This window comes from Anser cygnoides, chromosome Z (genome assembly GCF_040182565.1).
Source record: "Anser cygnoides isolate HZ-2024a breed goose chromosome Z, Taihu_goose_T2T_genome, whole genome shotgun sequence".
In the NCBI taxonomy this organism is placed as follows: Eukaryota; Metazoa; Chordata; class Aves; order Anseriformes; family Anatidae; genus Anser; species Anser cygnoides.
Window position 1 is genome coordinate 32400277 of NC_089912.1, and position 26135 is coordinate 32426411.

The following is a 26135-nucleotide window of genomic DNA, read 5'->3' on the forward strand; positions in this document are numbered from 1 at the left end:
AGTTAGTTACTGCTGTTGCATTTCTTTAAGAGTAGCTGTGGTTCAGAAGAGACATACACGATCTGAGAAGGTGCAGAAGCCAGGAAAACATGTAAAGCTGTACAGAACTAGTGCATCCTGAGCCATGGAATTTAACTATGTTGGTGGGGTCACACTCCAAGGAAAGATTAGGACCTCCTATACAGCGTACCGTAACAACATTCTTCACCTAAGGGGCAGTGTGTCATTTGCTTTTCAAGTACCTGCTGCTTATCTCATGACTCTGCCATTCCTCCACCAATGGTTCTCCATTTCCCTAGCATCAAAGGGGTGCCACAAACGAGTTTCTTTGCAGCATGTGGGCCTTGGGGACATGGAAGCACAGTGTGAGGCTCTGTGCAGCACTCTCTAGGGACAGATATTTAGGGCAGATATGCTGCCAGTCCTTGATGGACTGGCAGCACTCTCTTGGAGCACCCCTCCAAACCACACATTTCACTCCAGCGCCATGCAAATCTCTCTGCTGGCTGTGAGTAGCCCAGTGCCAGCCACCACATTTATAAATGGGAGGCTACACTGATCCTACAGGAACGCTCAGAAGTTGAACTAAGGCTGGGCTCCTGGAAGTAAGTTAGATGGAAAAGCCACTTGTCCATTTATTTGCACATCCATCTCCCTGGAGCCAAGAACCACAGCATCACCTGGGCAGTATGCTGAGTTCATATGGCTGGTAAGGGCAGTTTTTGTCTCTGCCCAATGGACCACTGGAGAAGAGCATAACAGTGTACGGGCAAAGCTGAACTAGACTGCCCAGCTCTCGAGCCACGTCCAAACCTCTTAATCTCATCATCCATGCTAGGCCACTGGAGCAGAGGACCTGGACATCCCTCTAAGAACTGCTGTCTTTTGGAGATTTTGTGTGGTACCAAAGAAGAGGTAGGATTCCTCTCTTCAGGTTCTCCACAAGAATCTTGCCAAGGCTCTCATCCCTTCAGTAGACATCATTTGCTCTGCTCTGCTAATAGTCATTTGCATGCAGCTTCAAACCAGAAACCTTCCAGAAGGTTTGCTTCATTTCTAAGCAGTTCTAAAAATGTTAGCGTGGTATCCTGCCCTCACTTTAAAGCAGCAGAATTATTTGGGACGTGGCTGAAAACACATTTGAATTTTCTGTAAACAGCATCATGGCAGAGCTGAACTCAGGCTTACAGAGGATACAGCTTCCTGGGGTGTCCCAGTAATTGGTCAAGTGCTGACTTTGGCATAGAAGACGTCAGCACGTGCAAACCTTCTTTTGACCTTCCTCCTCAGGTACAAGTCTGCCAGCAACCCACTCCCGTACGTTTGTGCTCTGTACCAAGCTGTCTATCCGTTACAAACCCTCTATTAACATTGGCATTTTCCACTCTGAAGCAATGGTATTAACCTATTCAAGAGCTGATTTCATGCAGGACACTGGGAGTAGAGCACATCTAATGTAATCAATCTTGCATTTCTAGCTGAGGTAGTGCTTAGGTTGCTTTTTGCTAACAGCAGCAGCTATACAGGACTTGTATGTATAGTATCCCTGCTGCAGAGAAAAGCAAACTGGCAGGAGAAGAAAGGATTGTTCCTGGCATCATTTCCCACCTACACAGCAGAAGGCAGAGCTGTTTCAAGCCGAACAATTATCCTCAATTTATTACAGTAATGACAATAGTGAAGGGCAAAGAGGAAAAATCTTCTGAACAAGGCTGACCAGCTACGAGGGGGTTTCTGCTGAAGAGATCACACTCAGACTTGTGAGTCCCCCTGCTATGCAACCAGCACTCAGAGAACATGGATGTCCCATCCTGTCATTCCTCAAGGGTCTGTCTTTTCACCTGTTAACGCATACCCACTGTGTGCCTGCACCTTCCCCAGGCAGCGTTGGGGGACTGACCTCCTGCCTGTTCACTGGGCTGGCACCCTGCCACTGCTGCAGGGCAGCAGGAGCTTCATAGCTCCTCTTCCTCCCCACCATGCTCCTCCATCCAGCACAATTCTGGTTCCTTCCTCCTGGTGCCTGGCATGGCTGGTCACTGCTGCCATGGGTGCATTCTTCTTCTGCTTGGTCATGTAAAGGTCATTCTTGCAACCTTGCTTTGTGCAAGTCAAGGCTATTAAATTTAATGGGGCTCCATGAGTCACCGAGGAAGTGAGGTCTGGACCTATGCTATACATGGAGTAGTGAAAAAAAAAGCCATGGAAGTAGATGGTGTTTAAAACGACCAGCTGATTTTGCATACTTATGCATGAAAACTCAAAATAGCAAAGATTTGGAAAGATGCAACAAATGTCTACTTACAAACAAAACCAAAAACAACCAAAACCCAACAAACTAATAAAATAACCTCAGAAAACAGAAACAAACACAAACAGATTCTGCAGCTGGTTGAGGTTCAGCCAAAGGGAACAACGACTATTCGACATTTAAAGCTCTGTGTTTGGGAAATGTGATCCCCAATCACATTTCTCAAGGTTAGAGCTTTAAATGTCGAATACTTGTTGTAGTGCCAATACTTTGGCTAAATGTTCAATTGTCAAATGCCAATGAAGTGCAACATTGCCTTTTTTTTTTTTTCTGAACGAAGCCATTAGCAAACAGTCCATTGCATTCAATGAAGCAATGACAGAAAAACAGCTTAACTTGAAATGTCAGGATCTGATTTTGTTTACATTTATTTCACCCATTTTAGCAATAAATGCTGGAAAGTAATGCATTTTAACAGCGAAGTCCTGGTGTCTTTCTATATATTTTAAGCAGTAATTCTTACTACAAACTGATTTAATCTGGAGCTGAAGAATGCTGGTATGATTTTTGCTTCTCTGTATCTTTAATACCCTTTATTTGTGATTTTTCTCCCCTTCCTTCCTAGATTTTCATTAGCACATGTCACCCATTAAAGAGAAGACAGCTGCTTCTCAGGCTGTGAGATACCATTCTAAGCGCTGCCACAGGTTTCCTCTGTGATACCTCCTAAATCATAGAGTCCTCTCTAAGAGGAGCCGTTGGTGCTCAGAGGCTGTGAATTCACCCAAGCAAAGCATAATGTTTGTAAGCTGTCACCTACAATGTTATTATTGACTCAGTCACTGTGAAATAGGGCTGATGGGTGTATTTCCCGAGTTCTCCCACAGGCTTGTAGAGGAAGTAAGTGCAGGCTGGTGTCAAAATGTGTGTTGGGAGGTTTAGTGGAATATCACTGTTTCACTGCTCTCTTCGTCTCATGGCATGCTAGCTGGAGTCCCATCTGGTCCCGCAGTGCTCTTTGCTGACAGCAGCAGTGACGTTGCAAACCTCACAGCACCGGCACTATGGCAATGCAGGCTACCAGGGCAAACAAAATCAGCCTTATGTCTGCAGCAACATCCCTCTCTCCTTACAGGTCTGAACACTCACGTCTGTATGCTTTCAAAGGGGAAGCTGAAGTGTCCCCATTGCACAGATTTGTATGGTCCAGCTGAAGAGTATCTTCCCCCATCTCTCCACAGCTACAGCCTCCCCAGGATCTCAGTATTCTGAAGTGACATTTCAATCACAGTCACCATTTCCCCTTCAGACTGAAGCCCATTAGCTTCTAAACTAGGCTACTTCCCGGCGCTCAGATGAAGGAAGCACTTTGTTGGGAGTATAATCAATCTTACCACAAAACTCTGCTTGGTACTCTCTCAGGTGATTAAACAGTCACATGGGAGAAAAATGACACAATTCAAGGGTTGCTCTTAACAGAGCTAGGACATGAAAAATGAAAAGTGTCACCGTATTACTTTGACTCTCTTACATCATCACCCCCAAATAAGAGCCATGAAGTGCAGCCCCTCTGTGATGGACTTATGCATAATTCAGAGCATGAGCTGCATTCGGGAGCAGATCTCTCCGTCCAAGTCTGCTGAGAATGCCAAGCAGCACGAAGGCTTCCTAAGCAAAGAAAAGGGCAGATAACTAGTGCTGCAAGAGAGTGAAGCACAAGAAAGACCGAGGTTGAGATCACACATGGGAAGTAAACAACTGACAATGTTAAAAACTCTGTTAGCAAGTGAGCATCCCCACAGCCTCTCACAGTTTTGCAGATATCAGTGGATTTGTGATCCTTCTGCTACAGTCTTCCTGTGTTTTATGGATGTTCACTTTATGGGGTCCCCACAAGAACAGGACATAATGCTCTTTAAGCTAGCAGAATTTAAAGCAGAATCGTACCATATTTCAAGTGATCACTCCAAGGTTTCTTCTATTTTTACACTGAACCACAGAGAGGTCAAGCTGCAACTGGAAAGGAACAGAGCAGCTCCTGAACTCACCACAAGATGAAACAAAGATCAGTGAAGCTGGACTGCCCACCATTTTTCAGGGAAAAAATAGAATTAGCATGGAGGTAAGGAGCTGTTTCAAATATTTATTGCAAAGATGAAGAAATTTATATTCACCAGAGGGTGAATACGCCACAGTCACCAGAGGGTGGGATTTAAATTTACTAAAGCTTCTTTCCTGTTGAGATTGAGATATGAACTGATTACCTTGGGGGTAGCAAGCAGCCATGGTGCTATTGGTGGCAGTAATGGCTGGGACACATGGTCTTACTGTGCGATTGATTCAGGTCAGTTAACCCCCGATAAAAAATTCCAGCAGTTGAGCTGGCTTTTTCTTCAAAATACATGGTTAATTTCTACCTCGTGTAATCCATTTTCTGTTCACTCTCACGTGATGAGGTGTTTCCTTGGCATATCTGAATACACAGAAGCTTCTCTTTTGATATGACCTATGGGTATACAAAATTCCTGGTTGCACCATTTGCCAGGTCCTTCTTTGTTGACTGACATTTTTAAGTTGTTCTCTGCAAGTGTAGGATTTACATGACTTGCATAATATTTACAAGCTGTGTTTCTAAAAAACATTCTCAGTGTTTCTGTTAAGTCATCGTTTTGGATTAATTATCAGGGACTTTTTGTCATTGTGCCATCACCACCCATTTGTAAAATAGAGAAACATGAAAATTAATGTATAAATGAAGTGTAAGTTAACATCAGACAGCAGTGCCAGTATACCCACTTGTTAAAATAAATGCGAATTCTGAAATTATCAGTAACAGCCCAGAGAAGACATTGTAGATATTTTCTAACCTAAAAAAGCATGAGCAGAGCATAAACACATACCAGTCTACAACACGAGGAACCTGCTAAATAACTCTTAGGGGCAAAACAATTTAGATACCAAACTCTTCTTTGAATGCTGGCATGCTGACATGCCACATTTGGTGGATCTCAGTCCTGTTCAGGACATGTCAGAATATTCTTCTGTTTTCTTTGTCTTCAGCACCCCCCACGCTATCAAGTTCCCCTCCCCTGCCATCTTCTGCCTGGCTAAGTGGCTTAAGGGAATTGATACTTCCGCTGATTCACAGCTAGTAAATCTGCTTCCTGGGCTCGTAACCAGTTATCTGTGTACGCTCACAGAACATGTCTTTTTAATCCTCTCTCCAAATTTGGAGAAGGAAAAAACTGCAAACGCTAAACAGTCAATTAGCAACAATTAGGAAAATTACAGGGTTGCTTGAAAAGCTACTTATCTGAGGGATGTCCATTAATCTCTATTGTAGGGTGAATTCAAATGCTTGGAGATAGCAAGCAACAGAGTGTTTGCTAGCCGCGTTCTTGAATATTTGCACGATCAAAGCCAGCATACATGTCGGCTTTAGTGGCTATATACCGTTTTATAGAGCATGGGGGGAATTCTGGGGTATTTTTCTGTTAACTGACTCTGAAAAATAGACTGTGTGCATTGATTGGCTGTTTGATCCTGAAACACAGCCTTTCTGTGCTCACAAACAGAATACACACACAGCGGTATGTCATGAAAATTACATAGCTGAAGGAGTTTGCAAAAATTGCTACTGATAACCTTCAAAATCTGTTAACTCTATTGCTAAATCAAAGTCTTCAGAAAAGCAGGGTGGGCTGATAAACCTCCATAAGGCAATAGCTGCTGTGCACCGATGTTTTTTGCACAAAGCGACAGGAGGGAATTCAGTGACACAGAGCCACACTGCTCTGTGCACAGGCAGAGTAGAGCAGCTCCAGCCCTCAGGGAAGCTGGGGAAAACAGGGTGCAAAGGGCACTTTCCTGGATTTCAGCACTGGTGAGGAGTCTATAGTCAGTATGGATGGGTGGTGAGAGAATCATCCTTGCAGAGGTTCCCTGAGGAGCACAGGATGGCCAAAAAATGGATGATTGCATTCACAGTCCAGCCCCTGAGCAGTGGGAGAAGCTGCTTCCAGACCTCCTGCAAGGTCCTAGGCAGACGGCAGGTATCTGTGGCATTAGGGAACAGGTTTTTCTGCTATCTTCCAGATAAGAAAGTGTCAGGCATCCTTTGCTTGCCCATACTTTGTGGATATAACTGCTTCTTCCCAGATTCCCAACACTTTTCTGGCTACTTGATGATGTTCCTCTGCTGCCTGTATGACCTCAAGCCTCTCCAAGCTCCTGCACCAATACAGCAGGAAGCCTTTAGTCATCCCTCTTATCCTGTGCTCTTAACTTCCTAAAACCCTAACAGCACAGTTAGGGACACTAGTTTGTTCTCTTACCAGCTCAGCCTAGCTACAGAAATAATCATTCTTCCATTTCCCTACAGTTGTCTCTTTCACCTTGATACACGTCTCCCTTACCAGGGCAGTATTACTTCCACACTGATAACTGTCCTGCTGAGCATACGCACAGCCCAAGAAGCATTATCTTGAAAATACAAAAGTATCTTGAAATTATCAGCTATTATGACTTTTTTGATAGGATCATGCTCCTGAATTCCCATGTCGTGCAATGATATGAGAATCCTGGGCACCATGCAACCCTGCCAGGCTGAGACCATGCAGCAGACCCATTGTGGGACAGAAATGTGAGGAGAAATGCAATCATAGATCTGTCCTGAAGCTGGGTAGGCAGGAGCAATGCACAAACACCAAAATCCTACTCTCCCACACACCCATGTTCCAAGGATGCTATCACTTGTGGAAAAGCAAACGTTGGAAGAGCTGAGACAGTAAACTAAATGATGAGTATGCTGATGCAATGATTCTTGGGCCAACAATGCAAGAAGTGTCAGCAGGGTGCAAAGGGAGAAATCTTTGGAAGTACGAGTACAAGTCAAGCAACTGGTGGAGTCTGCAGAGTTAAAACACTTGAGCTCCTGTTCAACCAAGAAGCTTTGCTGGGGCATCCTTCAGAGCATGATGGAACCAGCAGGGGAACAAGAAAGATGGAAGTTCTTTTAAAATACACATAGCATTGACAAAGAAGGGCAATATTGGTCTTCTAATTCCTTGACTGTCCGTTAAGATTGTTGTTGCACCTCAACAAGAAACAGCACATGACCCTGAGGACAGCTAAAGAAGAAGGACAGGGAGGGCCCCTGAATTTTTGACACGTTTCTCCTGCCCTGAATGGACATCATTACTTATTTACTGCTTAAAATATGAAACAGACACTGGTGCTAGTTCATGCATCTTGGGTGCTTCTGAACAATGACTGAGAAACTGAACAGTTTTTATTTTCCTTTGTTGGGATTTTGGACTAGCCTGTGTGCAAGTATCATATCAAAATTATAGCTCTATTTATCTGAAAACTAAGAAAGCATGAAGAGGGCTGAAATAATTCAAGGACTGAAAACAATTCCCTCTATGGGGAGAATTATGGAGCTCAGCCTGCCTGTCTTGTCAAAACGACTTGGATTATTGCAATGTATGATCACCTCTGTGAGGGGAAATGCACATCTTGGAAGATCTTTTCAATTTAGGTGGGAAAGGTGTAAAAGAATGAGTGTCTGGAATACAAACACATATTTTGGAAGTCAGTGAAGGTGGTCCTATTTAAAAGAGATGATGGAATAAGGGAAAAGGCAGACAGTGTCTCGCTATCAGTTTTGACACCACAACTGCTGCAGGTCTGGAAGAAACCTTATGAAGATTCTCTGTCATGTAGTCTGTCTATCTGTCAGTCTATCATCTGTGATGGACCAGAGCATCCCAATGCTCTGCTAGATTTTACAGAGCTACCACCCACAAAATCTTTATGCCAGTGAAAATTCAGATGATTTTGTTCAAGTTGAAAAACTAATTTCATTGCCCAAATTAATTTAGTACAGTGCAAAGCATAAGCTTTTCTTCTTGATATCCAGTTCCAGAAGCTTTACACTGACTTTCAATTACCACCTTAGAAGACTCAGGTTGTCTTTTATGAGCATAGAGTCTTTTTTTTTTCATAGAGAAAGCTGTGGAACAAGCTTGATACTCCTTTTTTTCCTCCTTTGATCTGTCTAATCACATGAATTAATTGACTGTTAAAAATGTAAAATTCAAATCTCTTTCAGGAATTCCATAGAAATACTGAACAATGTCACGAATCATGCTGAAGATCATAGCTTCATATACTCCCCCCTGCGCCATGTGACTACCAACCCAGTATTGATTTCCTTTCATCTCAAAAACTGAAGCAATATTCATTGCCAAAATAAAAAGCTGTCTGAGTTATGAGAATGCACTGCCAGCAAGTTCCAGGATGAAGCATAGATATAAAAAAGAAAAAATGGGGGAGGGGGGCAGTGAAAGCATATGTGGAAAAGCTGAATATGCTCTATGAGAAGATACATATTAGAACGAGGCTTTCATCATAAAACTATACAGGAGCAAAGGTAATAGATGGGTGCTGCAATCCCAACACTTGTCCAGAGCAGGATGGACCCTGCCGCTGGTTTAGCTTAGAGCAGCCTTGAGGGGTAGCCAGCCTTGTCCCAGTGGATTTGCTCCTGCCTATCTTTCCCCAGCTAAAACTGTTCCTTCTGTCTCCATGACTAAGTCTCTACTGGGAATTGGGGCTGGGGGGTGGGGGAACGGGAGACAAGATGAGACAGCACAGGCTGTAAATAAGCAGACATATCAGCTTTACATCACCCCAAAACAAACCATAGGTATTTCTCCCTTGCTGCTTTCAAAAGCTCTCTAATTTCTGAACAACAGTCATGCTCAGGGTTTTGAGTTTAATGGGTACCTCCTACTGAGTTTGGGCCTTCACAAAACATCTTAAGGTGAAAGAGCAAGATGTGATTCACATTCACAGTGCTCTCCAGGACGCTGGGCTGCCTGCAGTATAAATAGTAAGGGTAGCCAGTGTGACTGCCATAAAGCAATCTACATAAAGACAGAGCCTGCTCATCTCCGCAGTCTATCTGGGGAGCAAGAGGGCAGGAGCCCTTAACAGGAGATAGTCCAAACGCGTCTATCTGTCTCCAAGAGGCACTGTCCCGCCTGATTTCATGTGGTCTGAACATGACCCTAAGCACAATGACTCTCTTCTTTGCTTCACTTAGTTCCTTGTAACAAAAAAGACATCTTTCATTTCAAACTAGTCTGAATTCCTTAAAGAAAACAATTCTCTTCCCTCAGTCACAGAAAGCCTTACCTCCTAACACTGCCCAATCCTAGGTAAAGCCTGCTTTTTCCAATCAGAAGTCTTTCATCACCTGCTGTGGCATCTTCTAGGGCTGTCTGCCCTTTCCTGATGCAGAGCCAGAGCAGTCTCTGCCCAGGTACCGTCTGCAGTAGATTGGCATCACATGTGCTCTCCCTGAACCAGCTGCCTCATTGCATTGCTATTGATTCCGAGTTGGATTTCTGCAGCAAATCTATTGCATTTCCATTAGCAAGACTGCAAATGATGAAAATGCTCATTTATATTGTTTCAGCTCTGCATCACAATTAACCTGCTGCTTAGCCCCCAGTGAGCTGAATTCTGCCTTCTCATCTGATGCGGAGAAAGTTCCCCGAGGTTTCTCTGCATCTGAAGGTGAGACACTGCAAATCTGAGGTGGGCAGCCTTATTTGCAGTGCATGAACAGGAAATCAAGCACTTCACTTGCAAGTACAATAGATACTGAAATATGATAATTTCAGTCCCCTGCAGTGAAAATTCAAACCCCGTGTCTGTATTTTTTTTTAACAGCACCAATTTGTAATCAGTTTTGCTTAGAAACTTACAATGCAGTACAGTTCAAAGTGTCATTTTTAATAAAGAAGCAATGGCCATATACTCCATGTACCTATTGTATTATTTATATTCACATATGCCTATGTGTATAAATGAGGGAAAAGGCAATGCTGAAGTTCCACGTAGCATGAATACTTAAGTTTTTCTCAGTGGAGTTTGCAAAGTAAAATGAAGCTTTTAAAAAGACATACAAGCAGAAGATAATACTCACAAATTCATACTATTACTAATTGAAATTACTTCAGAATATTTTATCCATCATGTTCTGCACATGATGTTTGTGTACGAAAAAAGACACTTCATCCATGAGGTAGTTTTGAAAGCCATAATTCTGGGGTGCTTTTCAAAGAGAAAGAAAAGGACTGATCATTTCAGGCCTCTGCATGTTAAATAGAAGAAAACCTTTTTCTGAGTAAGCAATGATTCTTAAAAATGGGGGTGGTAAAAAAAGATAAAAAATAAGAGAGATTGATCTGACCAAACTGTGTGCTTATTGAGAGCATTTTGTAGATAGTGTGATGAACTGGGCTGGGGAGAGAAAATATGCAAACATCAGTTACCACTTTGGAAGGCTTAGTTGACCTGAACTCCCTGAAATTTGCAACATCTTGTGCATCTCACCCCATCAGTCCCAACAGCACTTTACTCTGAGTGTTACTGCAAGTAAATACATCTGTAAGCCACCAAGACCTCTGGGAAACCAGAGAAAAAAAGTGTTTTAGGCAAAAAAAAAAAAGAAAAAAAAAAGGCTGGCTGGCTCAGTGCATTGGCACTTGCTTTACTGCTGCTTGTTAATGGAGGCCCAGTTGCGTCTCCAGAGCTTACTGAGATCAGCATCTCTTTATTATGCTCTAGTTAGGCTCAGAACTTGTCTGGTATCTTAACCATGATTAATTAAAATTTTCTTGTGACAAGATGTTAATTCACTGGACAAGTGTCAGAGAAAAGTCCTGGCTTTTAGAATGAGCCTTTGCATTGTGTAGCAGACACTTAGAAGGTGAACTACAAGAATTGCCAGCACTTACTGGGGAAAGAGTTACTCCTGCTAGTCTCATTCTGGTAACCGCCTTGGGAGAGGTGTCTTCCTTGATGCTGACTAGGAAGCTGAAGGCAGCTTAGCTTCCTAATGTAAGCACTTAGGTTAGGTGTCTGAGGCTAATCAACTCCAACACTGTATCACGAATGGAGAAACATTTACTTTAAGATATTCTCCTCCCGCATCTTCAAGCTTTGGGGGAAAAGCAGCCTATTCTGCAGTGCTACCCTGCATAATAACAGTGAGAATAGGGAAAGCTGCTACACAGCCTATGCTGCATCATCCACTCTCCCCCCTGCGGCTCTCTCTGACACATCCCTGACCTTGACACTGTCAGAGGCTGCCAGGCATGGAGTCAACCCTACGGCGTTGTAGTGGGGCTTTGAACTGCAGAGCATGGGTCAAAATTGGGCTTTTTTCAAAAAAAGAAAAAGAACAAATGCATCTGATGCTGCTAGGAGCAAACCCTCACTGTCCATAAATCGGAACCTTCCCCCGGGCTGCAGCAACTGTACCCAGAGGGAAGGCTCCCTCCAGCCTGCCACAGAGATAAAATACAGACCTTTGCAAATCACTGCCCACAGGGGAAAGGACATCAAATGCAGAACTGGGAAAGAGCAAGTGGAGGTGAAAGAGGCAGCAAGAACTGCAAGAAGCATTTACAGTATGATACCAAACCATGCGACAGGCTAGTTTTCTTTTAACCTTTTCCCATCCCTAACCCTAAAATGGCATTAGAAATTCAGCCACTGTGCCTGGATTACTTTGGAGGGCAGTCAAGACCATTTCCCAGGTAAATGCCCACTACCAGTCTTCTTTTAGCACTTCTACAGAGGATAAGAAAACAGCAGCTTTTGCTAAAGGTTGCCTAGAACACCTGAAAAGGCAGCAGAAGTCAGAAACAGGAGAAGAGAGTGGTCCCAGGTAGGGGTAGTTAACAGAAGTGCATGGTGGTGTTTTCTGTCTTTCACCTAATTTTCCAAACTGGTGAGGGGGGATGGAGCTGTTGTTCCCCATCCCAGCAAGTGACTGGCTGTGCCTAGCAGCTCTGCCTGCTTTGAGGGGTGTGCACAGAGCCAAGCACCCACACATCTCCTTGTGTTACGGCCAGCACAGCTCAGTGGGCACAGACAGAGGCTGGGAGATGGAGATGTAGCTAGCCCATTAGCCCACTCCACCCCAAGGGTGCCAGGAAGCCCAAAGCAAGAAGGGTGCAGGAGCAGCCCAGGCACCTGAAGTGGAGCTTGGGCACCTCCACTTCAAGGTACGGGCAAAACGCAGAATTGCTGCATGCCCTTTGCAGGGCTGCCAGTGGGGCTTTGGGACTGTTGTGAGAAGCTGCATGTGGTATCAGCCATGAACTGAGCTGCTCCTGCTGCTGGGAGCATGGTACTGGGTATCCACAGATCCCTGGCATGCCTGAAGTGCCATGTCCAGTCAGCGTTCTCCTCTCCAGACCATTTTAAAAGGTGAATTTGTTTAGGGGGAAATCTACTTAAATGGGAAGAAAAGGCAGTGGGAAGATCTGTAAAGAGGTGAATGCTTTGTTTGTAGATGTACAGATGCAGTTATCACAAAAACACAGGTTGGACAGTACTATTGAAGTGTCTGTTACTGACCTGGGTAAATGGTGGAATTGTATTTAACGGTGATGACTGAAAAAGAAGTAGAATATAGCTGCCGAACTGTGTTAGCATTTCTGCAATTTGCATGCCTTCACAGAGCGAGTGAGACTGTAGGCTAGTGAGTAATATTATATCCCGCATGTAATGAAACCGTCTTGGGTGTAATTGTGCTAAGATTCACACGGACCCTAAATATGGGAATGATTTAAAACATTCACCTTTCCTTCTGTTTCTGCAAAAGAGCCATGATATTACAATATAAGATGGAAACTAACCACAGAGGAAGAGATTTTTTTGGTATTGATAAAGGGTAAAGTATGATAATAGGAGGGAGACCAGTCTTGAATCTAATGCACCAGACACAATTACTAGGATTGTCTCTCTTCTGCTTTCTCTCCCAGGCTCCAGGAGAAAGAAGAATCAATTAGCTCTCAACAGACGATGACCTTGAAGGATACAGCTTTAAGGGGAATATGCTGAGTAAGACAGAAAAAGAGAGGAGAAGAAGAGAAAAGGACTTGGAAACTCACGGAAGGGCCTGGTTCAGAAAAAATACCACAGAATATGAGATGTGTCAGTTCTTTTTAAGTTCTACACTGAAAGAAAAAAATATTATCAGCATAAAAGGGGTTTTCTGGGAACAAGTTACCTCACTCTGCCTGGAACAGCAAAAAGGACACTGAGAGGCAAAGAAGGGACAATCCAATTTACAGATGCTACTTTCCAATCCATCTCTGTGAGAATTTTATAGCTGTCAAAGGCATTCATAAAAAAAAAAAAGTTATCACTGATGCAATCTGTCAACCCCTCCAACAAATCTTGCTCTGCATAAAACACAACGACATGTTTGAAATGCAGCTGTTTCAAAAACCTCAAGACAGTGCTTTTAGAGCTGTCCAAAAAGTTCTTTTCATGCTTCCTTGAATTCTTAGGCAGATCTTCCGCAGTGCACTTTTCCAGCAATATTTTCTTACAGCTGCAGGGAACTGCAGCCCCTTGCCACATCCAGGATTACGTGCCATGGTTAGAATAACTGCTAGCTACACAGCCTTCTCACTCGGAGCAACCTGAGCTTGACCTTCTGCAAGTTCTTCCTCTCCTTTCAGTCTGTGCCTATCTGGAAGTCTATGACATCTTAAAATACATTTATGGTAAGAACATTAAGGCGAGAGTTAAAGAAAAAAAAATACCAACAACCCAACCACCTAATTTCTGGACAACCATTTACTTCCCAGATGTGAGCAGATCTGAAAACAGATAATGGCTTTTTGCTGGTAACTGCTCTAAAGAATCTCTTTTTTAGTTTGCCCTTCATTTACTTCAGAATGAGATTACCAGGTTATTGAGAAAGGCTTGCCTCACATGTGGAAATTCAAAAGGGTGAAGGTTGCTCTGACATAACTAGCTTTTGGTTATTTCTCCCACATGCAGCAAAGAGGCCATTTTGACTAGATGGTGTTCCCTGGTCAACGATATAGAGTAAAAAGAGATGTCGCATCTTTGATGCCCCTTACAATATCAGCATTACAAAAGAGATTTTCTGCATCATCAATAAATAAATAAATAAATAAATCACTTAGTATAGCTCTGTATACCTGCAAAGGTAGTTAAGTGACCCAATAATTCAAGTAATGTCTTACTTCCCATAGACAAAGCCCCCTGCCATTTAGCTGCGCAGCAATATTTCCCTATCAGACTGTTTCCGTCAGATAAACTGCTGTTAATCCAATGTCCCATTGTCACCTGTTATCTAAGCAAAAGTCAGCAGGGATTCTACAGGAATACCTAAAGTTTCAGTGATTCTGGAATCATTTTTCTACAGTTAGCTGTCCAGGACCAATTCTCAGCTGGAAGGACCTCCACTGAAATCACTCTAATCATGCTCTTTTTCTCTAGCAAAGGGATTGGCCCCAAATGCCACGTCTAGTCCAATTTACACATATCTATACTGGTCTTGGTGGGGCTAAACTAAATAGTGAACTTCTGGTAACTTCAGGGCTGAGATCCAGTATGTAACACCTACAGGGTGGACATCCTGCGGCATCATAGGGAAGCCACAATGGAGAAATATGAGATGGGGTCCTGTCAGGCAATTTGCAAGGAAATTGCTCATTCTGATCATTGCAGCTTTCTGAAGGAAACCTCAGCTCTGTGCTCTTGGCGCAATGGCACACTGCCTTCTCTTTTACTGGTGTAGCACAGGTTTACAAAGCTCGGGAACTGCTGGCTTCATCTGCTCCAGATTTGATGGGTATCAAACAAATAATGAATATCAAAGAAATTACACCTCAGCAATGTGGTTTTCTGATGCTTTATGATTGTTACTGAGAAAATAATGCAGGTACCCTGGATATTTTTTGCTTTAAGGCTGAACAAAGACTAATTTGGAAACTGCTTCCTCCTGCCTTTGCATGGACAAGAATACTTCCCTGAAATGCCCCACAGAAGTCAATGAGGAAATGTCTCAGGTTCAACAAGAATCAGCTCCTAGAGGAGAGGACAGATGCAGAGAAATGTGTGCTATGCTCTTAAAAGAAAGGGAAAGATCACAAGCTAACTGCTAAATTAATAATTTCCCAGTCTCTAACTGCTTCAAATACACTGCCGCTCTTTCCCACTGTTCTCCCTGACTGCTTCAGGAGGATGACAGGGATGTCTGCCAGCAACAGACTTCAGGAAGGAGGTAACAGAAGTGCTCTGCAGGCAAGGCAAAGAAAATGAGCACACACTGAAGACCCACAAGACAGAGGACACAAACCAAATTTGTGAGAGAAATAGCCTGGCAGACCACTCAGAATAGCTATTAGATAAACCCTTGAAGTAGATCACGTGCTTCCCTACAGGTGGATGCAGAGAAAAGGGTGGTACTGGCTCTTTACGAAGGTCCCAAACAAAGCCCTGTCCATTGCCCTGCACACGTCATAAAAGTTCAGAGGGCCTGAGGTGCTCTCCTCAGAGATGCTGTACCAGTCTTAGTGCATCACAGTCACATGCCCTCCTTTACGACAGCTGCAGAGCAGTTAGGAACCCTTTTATTTATTTATTTGTGTGTGTGTGTGCGTACGGGAAAACAAAGAAGAAACACATAGCTTCTACTTACAAAGTTTTGGAGCAGTTTGGAGATTGGTTTCTGTTGCTTGCGCCTGGGACGCGGTGGTAGGCTCCAGGGCAGATGGTGACAGCGAAGGTGCGGCAGAGGACAACAACCCGACATCTAGGATGCGGTTGTAGAGAGAAGGCTGGAGGAAGAAGGGCTTGGAGGGCGCGAGCGAGCTGTCAGTTTGCACTGTCACTTCAGCCTTGCTCTCAGGGCTAGGTACGGGGAAGGGTGAGGCATACACCTCCGAAGGCACCCAGGCAGACAGAGCTGTAGGATCCACAGTGCTCTTTGGGTCTTGTCCTATCCTCCCGGGGTCAAGGTGGGTAGGAGAGTCATACTCAAAAATCTTGTCCACAAAGACCCACTTGAGGCCAGCAATGCAGAGGCAGAGGCTGAGCAGGCACGCCAGGATAGGGGCGATGCAGATCTTTTCGGAGTTGAGGCAGCCCTTGAGTCGCTCTGCCTCCAGGCACACACAGCAGGTCGCGGCAAGGCCTGCTACCCCCTGGACCCTCCGGTCCTCTCTGTGGGGCCCCGGCATGTTCTCCTCAGCCGGGAGCCCGTCGAGGGACACGTCAGGGCTCAGCTGAGCCGAGGGGCTGGGGAAAGTGTCGGCGGCTACTTCAGACATGTTTAAGCATCAGTTCTCACACAGCTCACCTCCAAAAGGCCTTAACTCTACCACAGTCCATTACTGTGAGACACAGACAAAAAGAGACGGTAGTAATATTCGCAGCGCTCTGTGAAAATCACAGAGCAGGAGGCAACAAAAGGTCCGAGCCCAGCAACACCATCCGAACTGGGAGAGGAGGGATGCACGGGGGAAAATGAGGCCTCCCTGCCCCCCGCCCCGAGCCCTCTGTCGCTCTTGCTGCCTCTCCGAAGCAAGAGCAGCTCTGCGATTACTGCGCTCCTGTCTCCTGGCCACTTTTATAATTCCTCAAACGCCTCTCAAGCAATTCCAGCTCTTCTGAGGGAGGGAGAGAACGTCCCCCTGAAAGCAAGCACGACAAAACAAAACGGGGGGAAGGAGGGTGGAGAGAAAGAAAACCACGAACGAGCAAACAAATTGACCAGATTAAGTGAACCAATAGCCCAGAGCGAAAGGCAAGACTCTCACCTTGAGCATCTGAGGCTGGTATCTGCTTAGGCGAGGAAAACAATTGTCATGCGGTAGAAGGAGCAAAAGCAAAATCTGTAACAACAGCGGCAGCGGCAGAAGTGACAGTAGCAGCAGCATCCTGTCGCGTTACAGCGGCGGCTGAAAGAGGCTGAATCATTACAGAGCAGCAGGTGCTCGCTGTCTGAGCATCACTGCAAACAATATCATTACACAGAGGTTTGAAAGGAAGAGCGATGCCAAGGCGATGGTAACTCCCTTTCTCTCCCCTCCCTCTTTGTCCTTCTTGAGCGCTCATTCACTTTCCTCCTTCTCTCCCCCCCCCCCCGCCCCGCTCCCCCAGCCCCCTTTGCAGCCTGTTTCTCTGATGTACAGGCTCACTCCTTCCTCCCCTTCCCCACCCCCCGCCCTCTGCAGGGCTGGTCTGAGGGAAATCAGTGCACCCAGCAACGCAGGACTGTCAGTGACTTCCTATTTTATCCAATTAGGAAGAATAAAGGCCATCAAATCAAAGGGATAGAGCAGGCAGGAGTTGCGCGCTGCCGCCCGCTCCCTCTTCCCCGCCGGAGCGCGGTCAGAGGAGACAGACAGACAGACAGACAGACATCAGTGGCAAGGTCTCCCAAAGCCGGGCGAGGATGGGGTGTAGGTGGGAGCGCCTTGGGCTGGACTGGGCTCGCCGAGTCTGACACCCGATCTCTCCCAGGGGGAAGCCTGCTTTCCAGCAGCAGCTTCTCCCTGCCTAACACCTAGAGAGAGTGTTTCTCTCCAAGCCTCTGAGTAAGTTTGATTCACCGAGAATAACGCTGGGATGCACCTTGGTTCAAACAGCAAAAAAAAAACACTCCCAGCCCAACACAAACAACTCATTCCCACCTCCGACAAATTCACATTTAATTTGCAGACAACATTTTTCATCCTTTTTAATAAAATAATAAATATATATATTCCATTTTCCAACCTCCTTTCCAAAACCATCCAAAACCAAAAAAGCAAAACCTTCACACTAAAGCCAGCTCCTCAACATTCTCCTGAAGAGCTAACAAGCTGCTAAAATGTCCTCACTCTCCCTTAGAGTAAAAAAAAAAAAAAAAAAAAAAAAGTAAAAAACCAAAGAATTGCATTATTAACGAGGCTTCCATTTTGTTCTTATGTTTGCCTGTCACTCCTCACCTCCACCAATACCCAGCACTTAATCCCATTCCCACCAGTGTAGTGTAATGCAGGGGTAAATGAACAGACCAGTGAATAAAGATCAGAATCAGCCCTATCCCCAATCCTATCCCACAGAAAAGTACACCTCTGTCACAATACAGACATATATAAGAGGAGAGGGGCTTTTAATGCAATTTCCAGTACCTCGGACTTTGTGAAAACATTTGCATCAAAGATTTGGCAGTATGAATCCCCCTTCCTCCTTAGTGTAAATGTTTGCAGGATGCATAAGGAAATAAAAAATTAAGTACTTCGAGTTGCCCTGAACTTATTTTTTTGCTGGTACCTTAGTCAGGCATCCAAAAGGGAATTTCATTTTCAGTTATATATTTTTCGTAGTGACCAAAAAGGCACCTGTCTCTACCTATCTCTTCTCCCTGCCTCAAACACAATTCACAATCCCTCCCATTCACAAAGATCTCCATGGGAACATTAGCAATATTTGCATTAAAAAAGGTTTATCAAAATCTCAATGATTCCCATAGTGTTTCCAGACTCTCCTGTCAAGGACTAATTGATGGATGTCTGATCACAGAGCTTCCTGTGAGACTGTGGTAGCCAACTGAAGTAATCATGATGCTACATTCAAGTGCCTAGAGAATTTACCTTAAAGCACAGCCAGTGATAACACTCCCTGGAAGAATGTAAAAAGATAAATCATCATACAATCTAGTCTACATTACCACTGAAGTGTCTGGTCCTCAGGTTAATGATGTGATCAGTAACCTCAGAAGGAACAGCTTGCATCGCATAGTTACATGCATGGCTCCTCTTATTACAAAGCACATGCGCTACTTAGCTGACAATATTCTGCATGAAGAAGGCTCTTTCAAGTATCTCCAAATGTGGTTTAAACAGCAGTAACAACATCACAACTATAGAAGAGGGAACATCATAGCATCGTCGTGACAACTGTGACGGTCTCTGGGTACAAATAGGCACTGTGTCTAGGGAAAGATTGCATCCTTTCTTAGACTGAGTGATAAATCTGGAAAAAAAAAAGCGCTTTCGCACACACAAGTTGCTTCTCAGGTGTGAAGCTTTGCTCTTCAAAGTTGAGAACCAGCTGGGAATATTCTTCTCATTGCACAGATGAGAGACTGCAGCATCTGAGTATTTGACACAAGTTTTTAAAAATGTCTTGCCGTCTTTATTCATGTCTAATTTTTTAACCTTCCTACTTCCAGTGAGACACTTTTCCTGATAACACTGCTCTGAAATGCTCTTTCTGCTATGTCCAGCCCACCGCCAGGTCCACATCTCCCCGGCATCAGCCTTTTAGGCAAACCACCTGCCTTTAATCTTCTGCAGCAGTCACTGCTCTCTCCAGCCTACCCGCGTTTGACCACCGTTTTTAGAAGCACCTTTCTGCTTTGCTCGCGTTTTCCCGGAGCCGAGCGAGGGGAAATAAATGCACGTGGAGATCTCGCACCTTCCCCGCTCGGGTTGCCGAGAAGTTTAAAGCAACCACGGGCAGCGCCGCGCAGCTGGACGGACAAACGGCTTATTGCCGGCTTATTGCTGCCGCCCCTGCGGGCGCTGTGTCCCCCACCGGGACACCGCAGCGACACCGGGGGACACCTCCACGGGCTCTCCTGCGTGCGGGGCCGCGGCCGGGCTCTGGCACAGGGGGCCAGGGGTGCGGTGCCCCCCTTTTCCCAGCTTTTCCCCGCTCCCCGCCACCGTCCAGCCGCAGCCTCCCCGCAGCCCTCCCCGCCTCCCCGGCGGCCGCAGCATCTCGGCGGGGATCTGGCTCCCTTCCCGGCTGCAGTGCCCTCCCTGCCGCACCTCCCTTCCCCCGCGGCACCTCCGGACCTGGCGCGCAGGATGCCCGCTCCGGCACCTTGCCGCCAGCTCCGCTCAGACCTCCGCCTCTTCTTCTTCTTCCTCCTCCTCCTCCTCCTCCTCCTCCTCTTCCTCACCTGCTCCCCGGGGAGCCTGTGGAGCAGCCTCGCCCCCCCAGCCGCGGGCTCTGGGCGCAGGGAGCGGGGCGGCACCCTGCTCCCTGCGCCAGGGAGGGAGGCGATGCTGAATCATCGGCCGGGATGCCTCCCGGGCACCGCTCCGCAGGTGGCCCCGGGCAGGGCCGGGACAGCCGGCACGGGATGCTGCAACCCGATACGACGCGGGGATGGCTCCTTTTGGGGCTTTTTGGGCAAAAACCGCAACCCCGCGCTCCGTACCGGCGAGGGAGCGCGCTGCCCTGCGCGCCCTGGCTGCGGCAAGGGCCGGCGGGCTCTGGCTCTGGCTCTGCAGATACATGCATGAATTGAAGACATGCTTGTTGATGGGGTATTCCCCGCCCCTGCCCCAAAGCAAGGTGGAAATCCCGTCCTGCAGATGCAGTACGGGGCCTTTCGCACTTCTGTAGTGCCACGCTAGCACTGGCATGCCGTGCCTAACCGTGGGTTATGGCCCAGTCTGAGGAGATGAGTGCCTTGGAAAACAGCCAGCAACTGGTTAACAGAAAGGGAGACCTAGAGGAAAACAAGGAGCATGGGCCTGTAGGTAACAAAATTTTACTATGGTAGCCCATTGGTGGCCGGTATGGAATGATAAGGAAGAAAATTACTTGCCTGTTAGGTCCATATGCAAAGATGTGTTTCTGATTATTATGTGGCTTGGATCCCCTCGGTTTACAGGAAAAAGTGGTGTGATTCTAGTCTAATGAAGCTAATGTGTGACTGGGATTTGAACTCTTGCCATGTGTAAGTGACAGGTTGAAACACGCAGGCTTACAAAACTGTAATTTCATTTTGTGGAGTGTTTCTGTAAAGAACTGGGCATTATTTTTGCTAAGTTCCATTCCCGAGAGACTCAAGAAGAAACACAAAGCATTAACCTCCATCCTGAAATAAGAATGAACAAGCTGTATCTGTTTCTCCAGTTTTACAAGTCCTAAAAGGAGGTAGATCATGTATTACCACACTGTAGAGGACCTCTATCTCTGGCCAGCCACTAAGATGTGAATGAAGCGTGAGTAGATACACAACCATAACCGACAATATCCTGCGCTCAACTGACCTCTTAGTCATGCTGAAAGCACACCCAAATCTGCTGAAGGTTTCAGAAATTTGGCCTGGCAATTCATTCTCATGGAAACCACTGGATTTCAAATATCCAACTGCTTTAAACGAAGTGTGTGTAATCCACAATAAGCATTATCTAAGAATTATCTCTGTTCTTGCAGCTACAAGGACACTAGGGAAGTAACTACCTTCACAGGTGGTTACGTGCTATTCACAGGTCTTCTGGATCACAGCTTAAGAAAGGATGCTCAGAGGACCACACAGCTGTGCAGGACAAATAATCTCCCCCCAGACCATTACTTTCCTCTAAGACCATGTCAGTTCTTCAGAAAGACACAAGCAGCAATATGTGGCATCAAATGCTCCATCATGTGTTCGATTGCACTTCCTTTTTTCCCCATACATTGAGAAATTAAAAGCACTGTAACCAAGAAGCTAAAAAGAAAAAAAGTGCATGTTCATTAATAAGAGATTGATGAGGCAGATAAAAGGATCTCTTTTTATTGATTGCAGGCACTTTCTCCAAATTAAATAAGTGCACTATTTAAAGATGGAGGGGTGACCCACAGCAAGTGGGCTGGCCCAATAAGGAGCATCACTGCCAGCAGTCATGGTGTGGGAAGAGCTGGCTATCACACTTGGTGCAAAAGATCCATTTATTTCTCCTTTCAGTGCTTCACTAATCTTCCCTCCTTAATCCATCTCCCTTGGACTGATGCCAGCACTTTCTCCCTTTGAGTCCTTCCAAAACCTTTTACTAAAACCTCCATCTCTCAACTCAAATGGCATAAAGAGAAAACTTAATTTTGCTTCTCTACTGGTCCTGTCACTGGAACTGCAAATGTAAAAATGGAACAGGCTATTGTTCGCACACATGCAGAACTCATTTTTCACCTGGCAGAAAGCAAACACGATACATGTGATATTGCTGTTTGCATGTCTTTCCCCGTTCCCACCACCTTTTGCACCTTTATTATTTTTTTAATGTTTTAGTCATTTGCAGCCATATGTAACTGAGAAGAGATGCCAAGCCCATAAGAAACTGAGTGAAAACAAGAGCACTACAAATACAGAACCCATAAGCATATATTCAGTCTTAGACGTGAGGGTAAATACATCAATGTCAGCAGAATAATTAGTGCTCTTAATTCATCTGAGGCCTGCTGTGGGTAGACCTCCTGCCCTCAGTCAACAGAGGAGACAGGGACATGAAGAGGCCATATCCAAACCATCTTCATACCTTCAGGCCAAAACAAATGTGCTGGAATTATTCCAGTGCCCACGTAGGTGTGTCAGAAATATTTCTTGGAAATGTCTGGAGCATGGAATACAAACTTCAGTGCTTTTGAAAAGTTGTTTTTGGAGAGCGATCATGTTGCCTTTGTGGCAGAACTTCCTGTATTGACACCACACATGAACATTTACACCAGGCATTTACACCAGGAACTTTTTTTTCCTGTAAGTATAATAACTGTGGCTTACAAAAACAGTGATTTGAAAAAAACAACAGAACTTCAACGGGCTTTTCAAGGGGATGTTTATACTTTAAATAGCTGCAGCCAGTAATTGAAACTGAAAACTGCCATAAAACGGGTTGTTATTTCAGGGGAACCGAAAGGTTTTCTGAGTCTTTTCATCTTCACGTGAAATTTGAGACACCAAGTTTCTTTCATCCTAATCAGAAGCAGAGCTTGTGGCACTGAGGCACAGAAATCGAGCATCAAATCACAAATGTCAGAGGTTTTCATCAACGGCATTGACTCATTTGCCCAGCCTCTGCTCAGTTGCAAAAACGAGGATGAGAAAGGCCACTGGTCATGCTAATGCTAATTAGCCCTGCTATGTGGTAAAGGAGCATTTAAGTAATGCAAAGACCTGTAATGCTCTCAGCTGGGAGACCCGTGCAGCTTTCTGTTTCCTTCAGATCGAGCACCACATCCAGCCCACCACTGGAGTCTCCTAGTCTCACAGTCTGGCAGAGACAGCATTACAACTGCAGGGATAAGGCTTGCTCATTAACTCCCACCCACCTCAGTACCTGAGTGGTCAAATGCATTTGTTGGCCTCTATCTGAGCAACCGTATTCAGAGACAGAGCAAATTCCTTCTGGGTGTTGGCTGGACAGTGGCAATACTGCTATGTTGTACAGACACAGCTTTTTGCAGGCCAGCCCACAGCCTACATTCCTTTGCCACAGCAATGAATGTTTTCACATCTGCAGTCCCCCTGCTTCTAAGGGAGTCACTGGACACAGAAAATTTGAGCAAAGGTCCCGAAAGCCCTGAATCAAGGAATTATCCCACCACCATTGATCCCTGGTTAATGAAGTACTTAAACGTGCATGGAGTTAAACAAGTGGTGAAATGCCTTCCTGATTAGAGATGGGTTAGATCATATATCTAAGTGCTTTTTTGAATCGAAGCCTAATTCAGGAACTGAAAAGGTATTTTGGAGCATAGTGCCATGGTTTCATGATAAACACGGTTTAGCAGTGAAATCATCATTTTTCCTGCCTCTTTCTTCATATTGCTACCCCTTTTCTGTCACCTGTGCTAATTCAGTAACACTGTTCATGTGGCCAGGCTCTCAGCTGGATCATAAAACTGATTTTTGACATAAAAACAGTTACTTTAAGACCTTTTTTTTTTTTTTTCTATTTATTTTTTTCTTTTATATTTCTCTCTATTTGTTTAAAAGCAGTGGGTAAGCTCACCAACTGCTCCCCAGCCTGGTCCCAAAACACAACCGTAGATTGGAAGATACAGGGTTTGACCAGGCTCCAGAGGACAGAAATTCCTTGATCAGGTCTTCTCACCAAAGACTGCATAGTGAAACTATGACCTAAGGCCCTTTCTGAGCCAAGGCTTAACACAGGCAGAAGTTCTTAGGAGATCTTAACAAGATACCCATTATTCAGAAAAATCTTGGTTCTACTTATTACACCTTTCAGTTTTTCATAATGACAGAATTATTTTTTTTCTTGCATATATTCCCAGCTGCTGCTGTTTAAAGCTTTAATGCATCAAACTTCACTTTAAGTGTTGTTTTCAACATTTCAGCTACATATGGACTTTTTTACAGAGTAAATCACCAGCTTATATTTAATAGTTTCACTACTAGGAAAACAAAAAGAAAGAAGTCAAGGACATGCAGCCAGAATACTGCATGGAAGGATTTTTGTATCATTAAATAAATAGATGTTAATGATAACCCACTGACATATTACTGGCTTAGATCTGTAAAGCATGTTTTACAATATAGTTACACATTCATAATCTGTAAGCTTCACAATTTTGCCTGCAGAAAATGTTATACTGGTTTGCTTAGCAGCCTTCTGCAAATACCTTCAAATAATGAATCTAATCTGCCTTATCCTAATAAAGAACCTCATTCAGTTACACTTCTTGGTTCAGCTCTGGTCATTTTGATATGTAGTCTGATTATGTTCACGATAAGGTAGTAGAACTGAGATGTATGCTGTTTAAAATATAAAAGCAACTCAGCATTTATAACTGCAAAAATTCCAACAATAATAAAAATGACAGTTCTCATCATGCCTCAGAATCCTAGCATCATCAAGGCCATTTAATATTTAATATTCTTTCATAGTGCATTCAGAAAGCCATAGAAAGCATGAATCACTCCTTTGGCATTGGCTGGAATATGTTGTCAATTTCCAGCAAATAATTAAGAAGAATTCAAATAAGTATGACAAAGGAGATTTTATGTCTAGTCATAAGTTTTTGGTAGGCTAATCAAATATGTTTTTATTACACAGCTGTTTTGAATGCAAACCCCAGCCTGAATTTCAAGATGCTTCCTTGTCTCATCTTTCTCACTCTCGCACCCAGGCACTCTTTGTGTTATGTATGGTATGGCACAAAAGCAAACCTCCCACCATTTAGAAATAATAAAAAAAAAAAATATGAAGTGGTATAAGGAAGTTACTCTTATACATAGGGCTTTAATGTTCCTGCATCAGGTTTGGTCATGTCAAATGCAAGAGGACAAAATTGCTCCAAATAATATAATATAATATATCAATTTATATAATCATTTCACTGATACCATTTAAAGCCACAGAGCAGACTTTGTGCTGCTCCAGACACTGAGTAGACCCTTACACCAGGGTAAAACAGGTTCATCAAAACTTGCTTGTCTTTAACACACTGACATGCACAGCACAGGGCAATGGGGGTCACTGCTGCTGAGCGGTGCAAGAGCAGTGGTGAAATTTTAGAAGCACCGCCTTCCACAAGGCATTGGACAATTGAGGAATGGAGCATAGGAGGCAGTGACAGAGCAAAAAACCTGTTTTCAAAGCTCACAGTAGTGCAGAGGAGGGCATATCAATAGAGCTTTTGCTACAGAGACCAGTTGTTTCTAATCCCCACTACTGACAAGGAAAGCACGCATGGGGGTGTTTGCCTGCTTGTACATACAGATACAACAGAACAAGTTCATAGCAAACAGCATTTCATTTGAGGGATTCCTTGTTCCTGCGGCATTTCGTGCATTCCAACTGCAGGTCTTGTCTACCAGGGATGCCTTCTATGCCCCTGTGTTTCACCACAGAATCTGTGGAGTGGCAAAAGGACTACGTGAAGTGGGTGGAGGGGTCAGGCTCTTGTTTTCCTTCTTGGGGGTGCCTAAGGAAGAAATGCATTTACTCTGAAAGAGTAGCTGAAAGGGCGGGCCAGGCTGGCAGGACAGGGATCACCCTGTGTTCTATGTTCCCAGCCAAGCTCATCCAAATTAATTCTCAGAGAAAAAGTCAACTAAAGAGACCTGTGCTCATCTACACCACGGCAGCCGTGCTGTGCCTGTAGTGGGAGAGGTGGCTACGATGGTGGGGAGTGGCAATGAGCACCTACAGGCTATAAGGAAACAACATTGCTTCAAGGCTTTGCTGGGTTAGAGTGATAGTTTCCTGAAGACTGGTGCAGCCCTTGGTCTACCAAATGTTTTTGCCCT

At 44.7% G+C, this 26135-nt stretch overlaps 2 protein-coding genes across 14 annotated transcripts in view; both read right to left on the minus strand.

Moving 5' to 3' along the window:
• The window catches only part of NRG1 (neuregulin 1), a 474737-nt gene that overhangs the window by 90345 nt on the left and 358257 nt on the right, over positions 1-26135 (minus strand). For 4 of the 13 annotated variants that reach the window (XM_048053608.2, XM_048053602.2, XM_048053601.2 and 1 more), the window contains exon 1: positions 15798-16428. The exons of 8 other annotated variants lie outside the window; for them this stretch is intronic. In XM_048053608.2, coding sequence (XP_047909565.1) covers positions 15798-16428 — 631 coding nt within the window. Of the gene's footprint in view, positions 1-15797; positions 16492-16917; positions 17058-26135 lie in introns of those variants that run through there. One more of the 13 variants, XM_048053600.2, reaches the window with a different exon arrangement.
• LOC136788903 (uncharacterized) lies at positions 16770-17037 on the minus strand. The gene has a single exon (XM_066987727.1). The coding sequence runs from the start codon at positions 17035-17037 to the stop codon at positions 16876-16878; it is 162 nt and encodes a 53-aa protein (XP_066843828.1). The 3' UTR covers positions 16770-16875.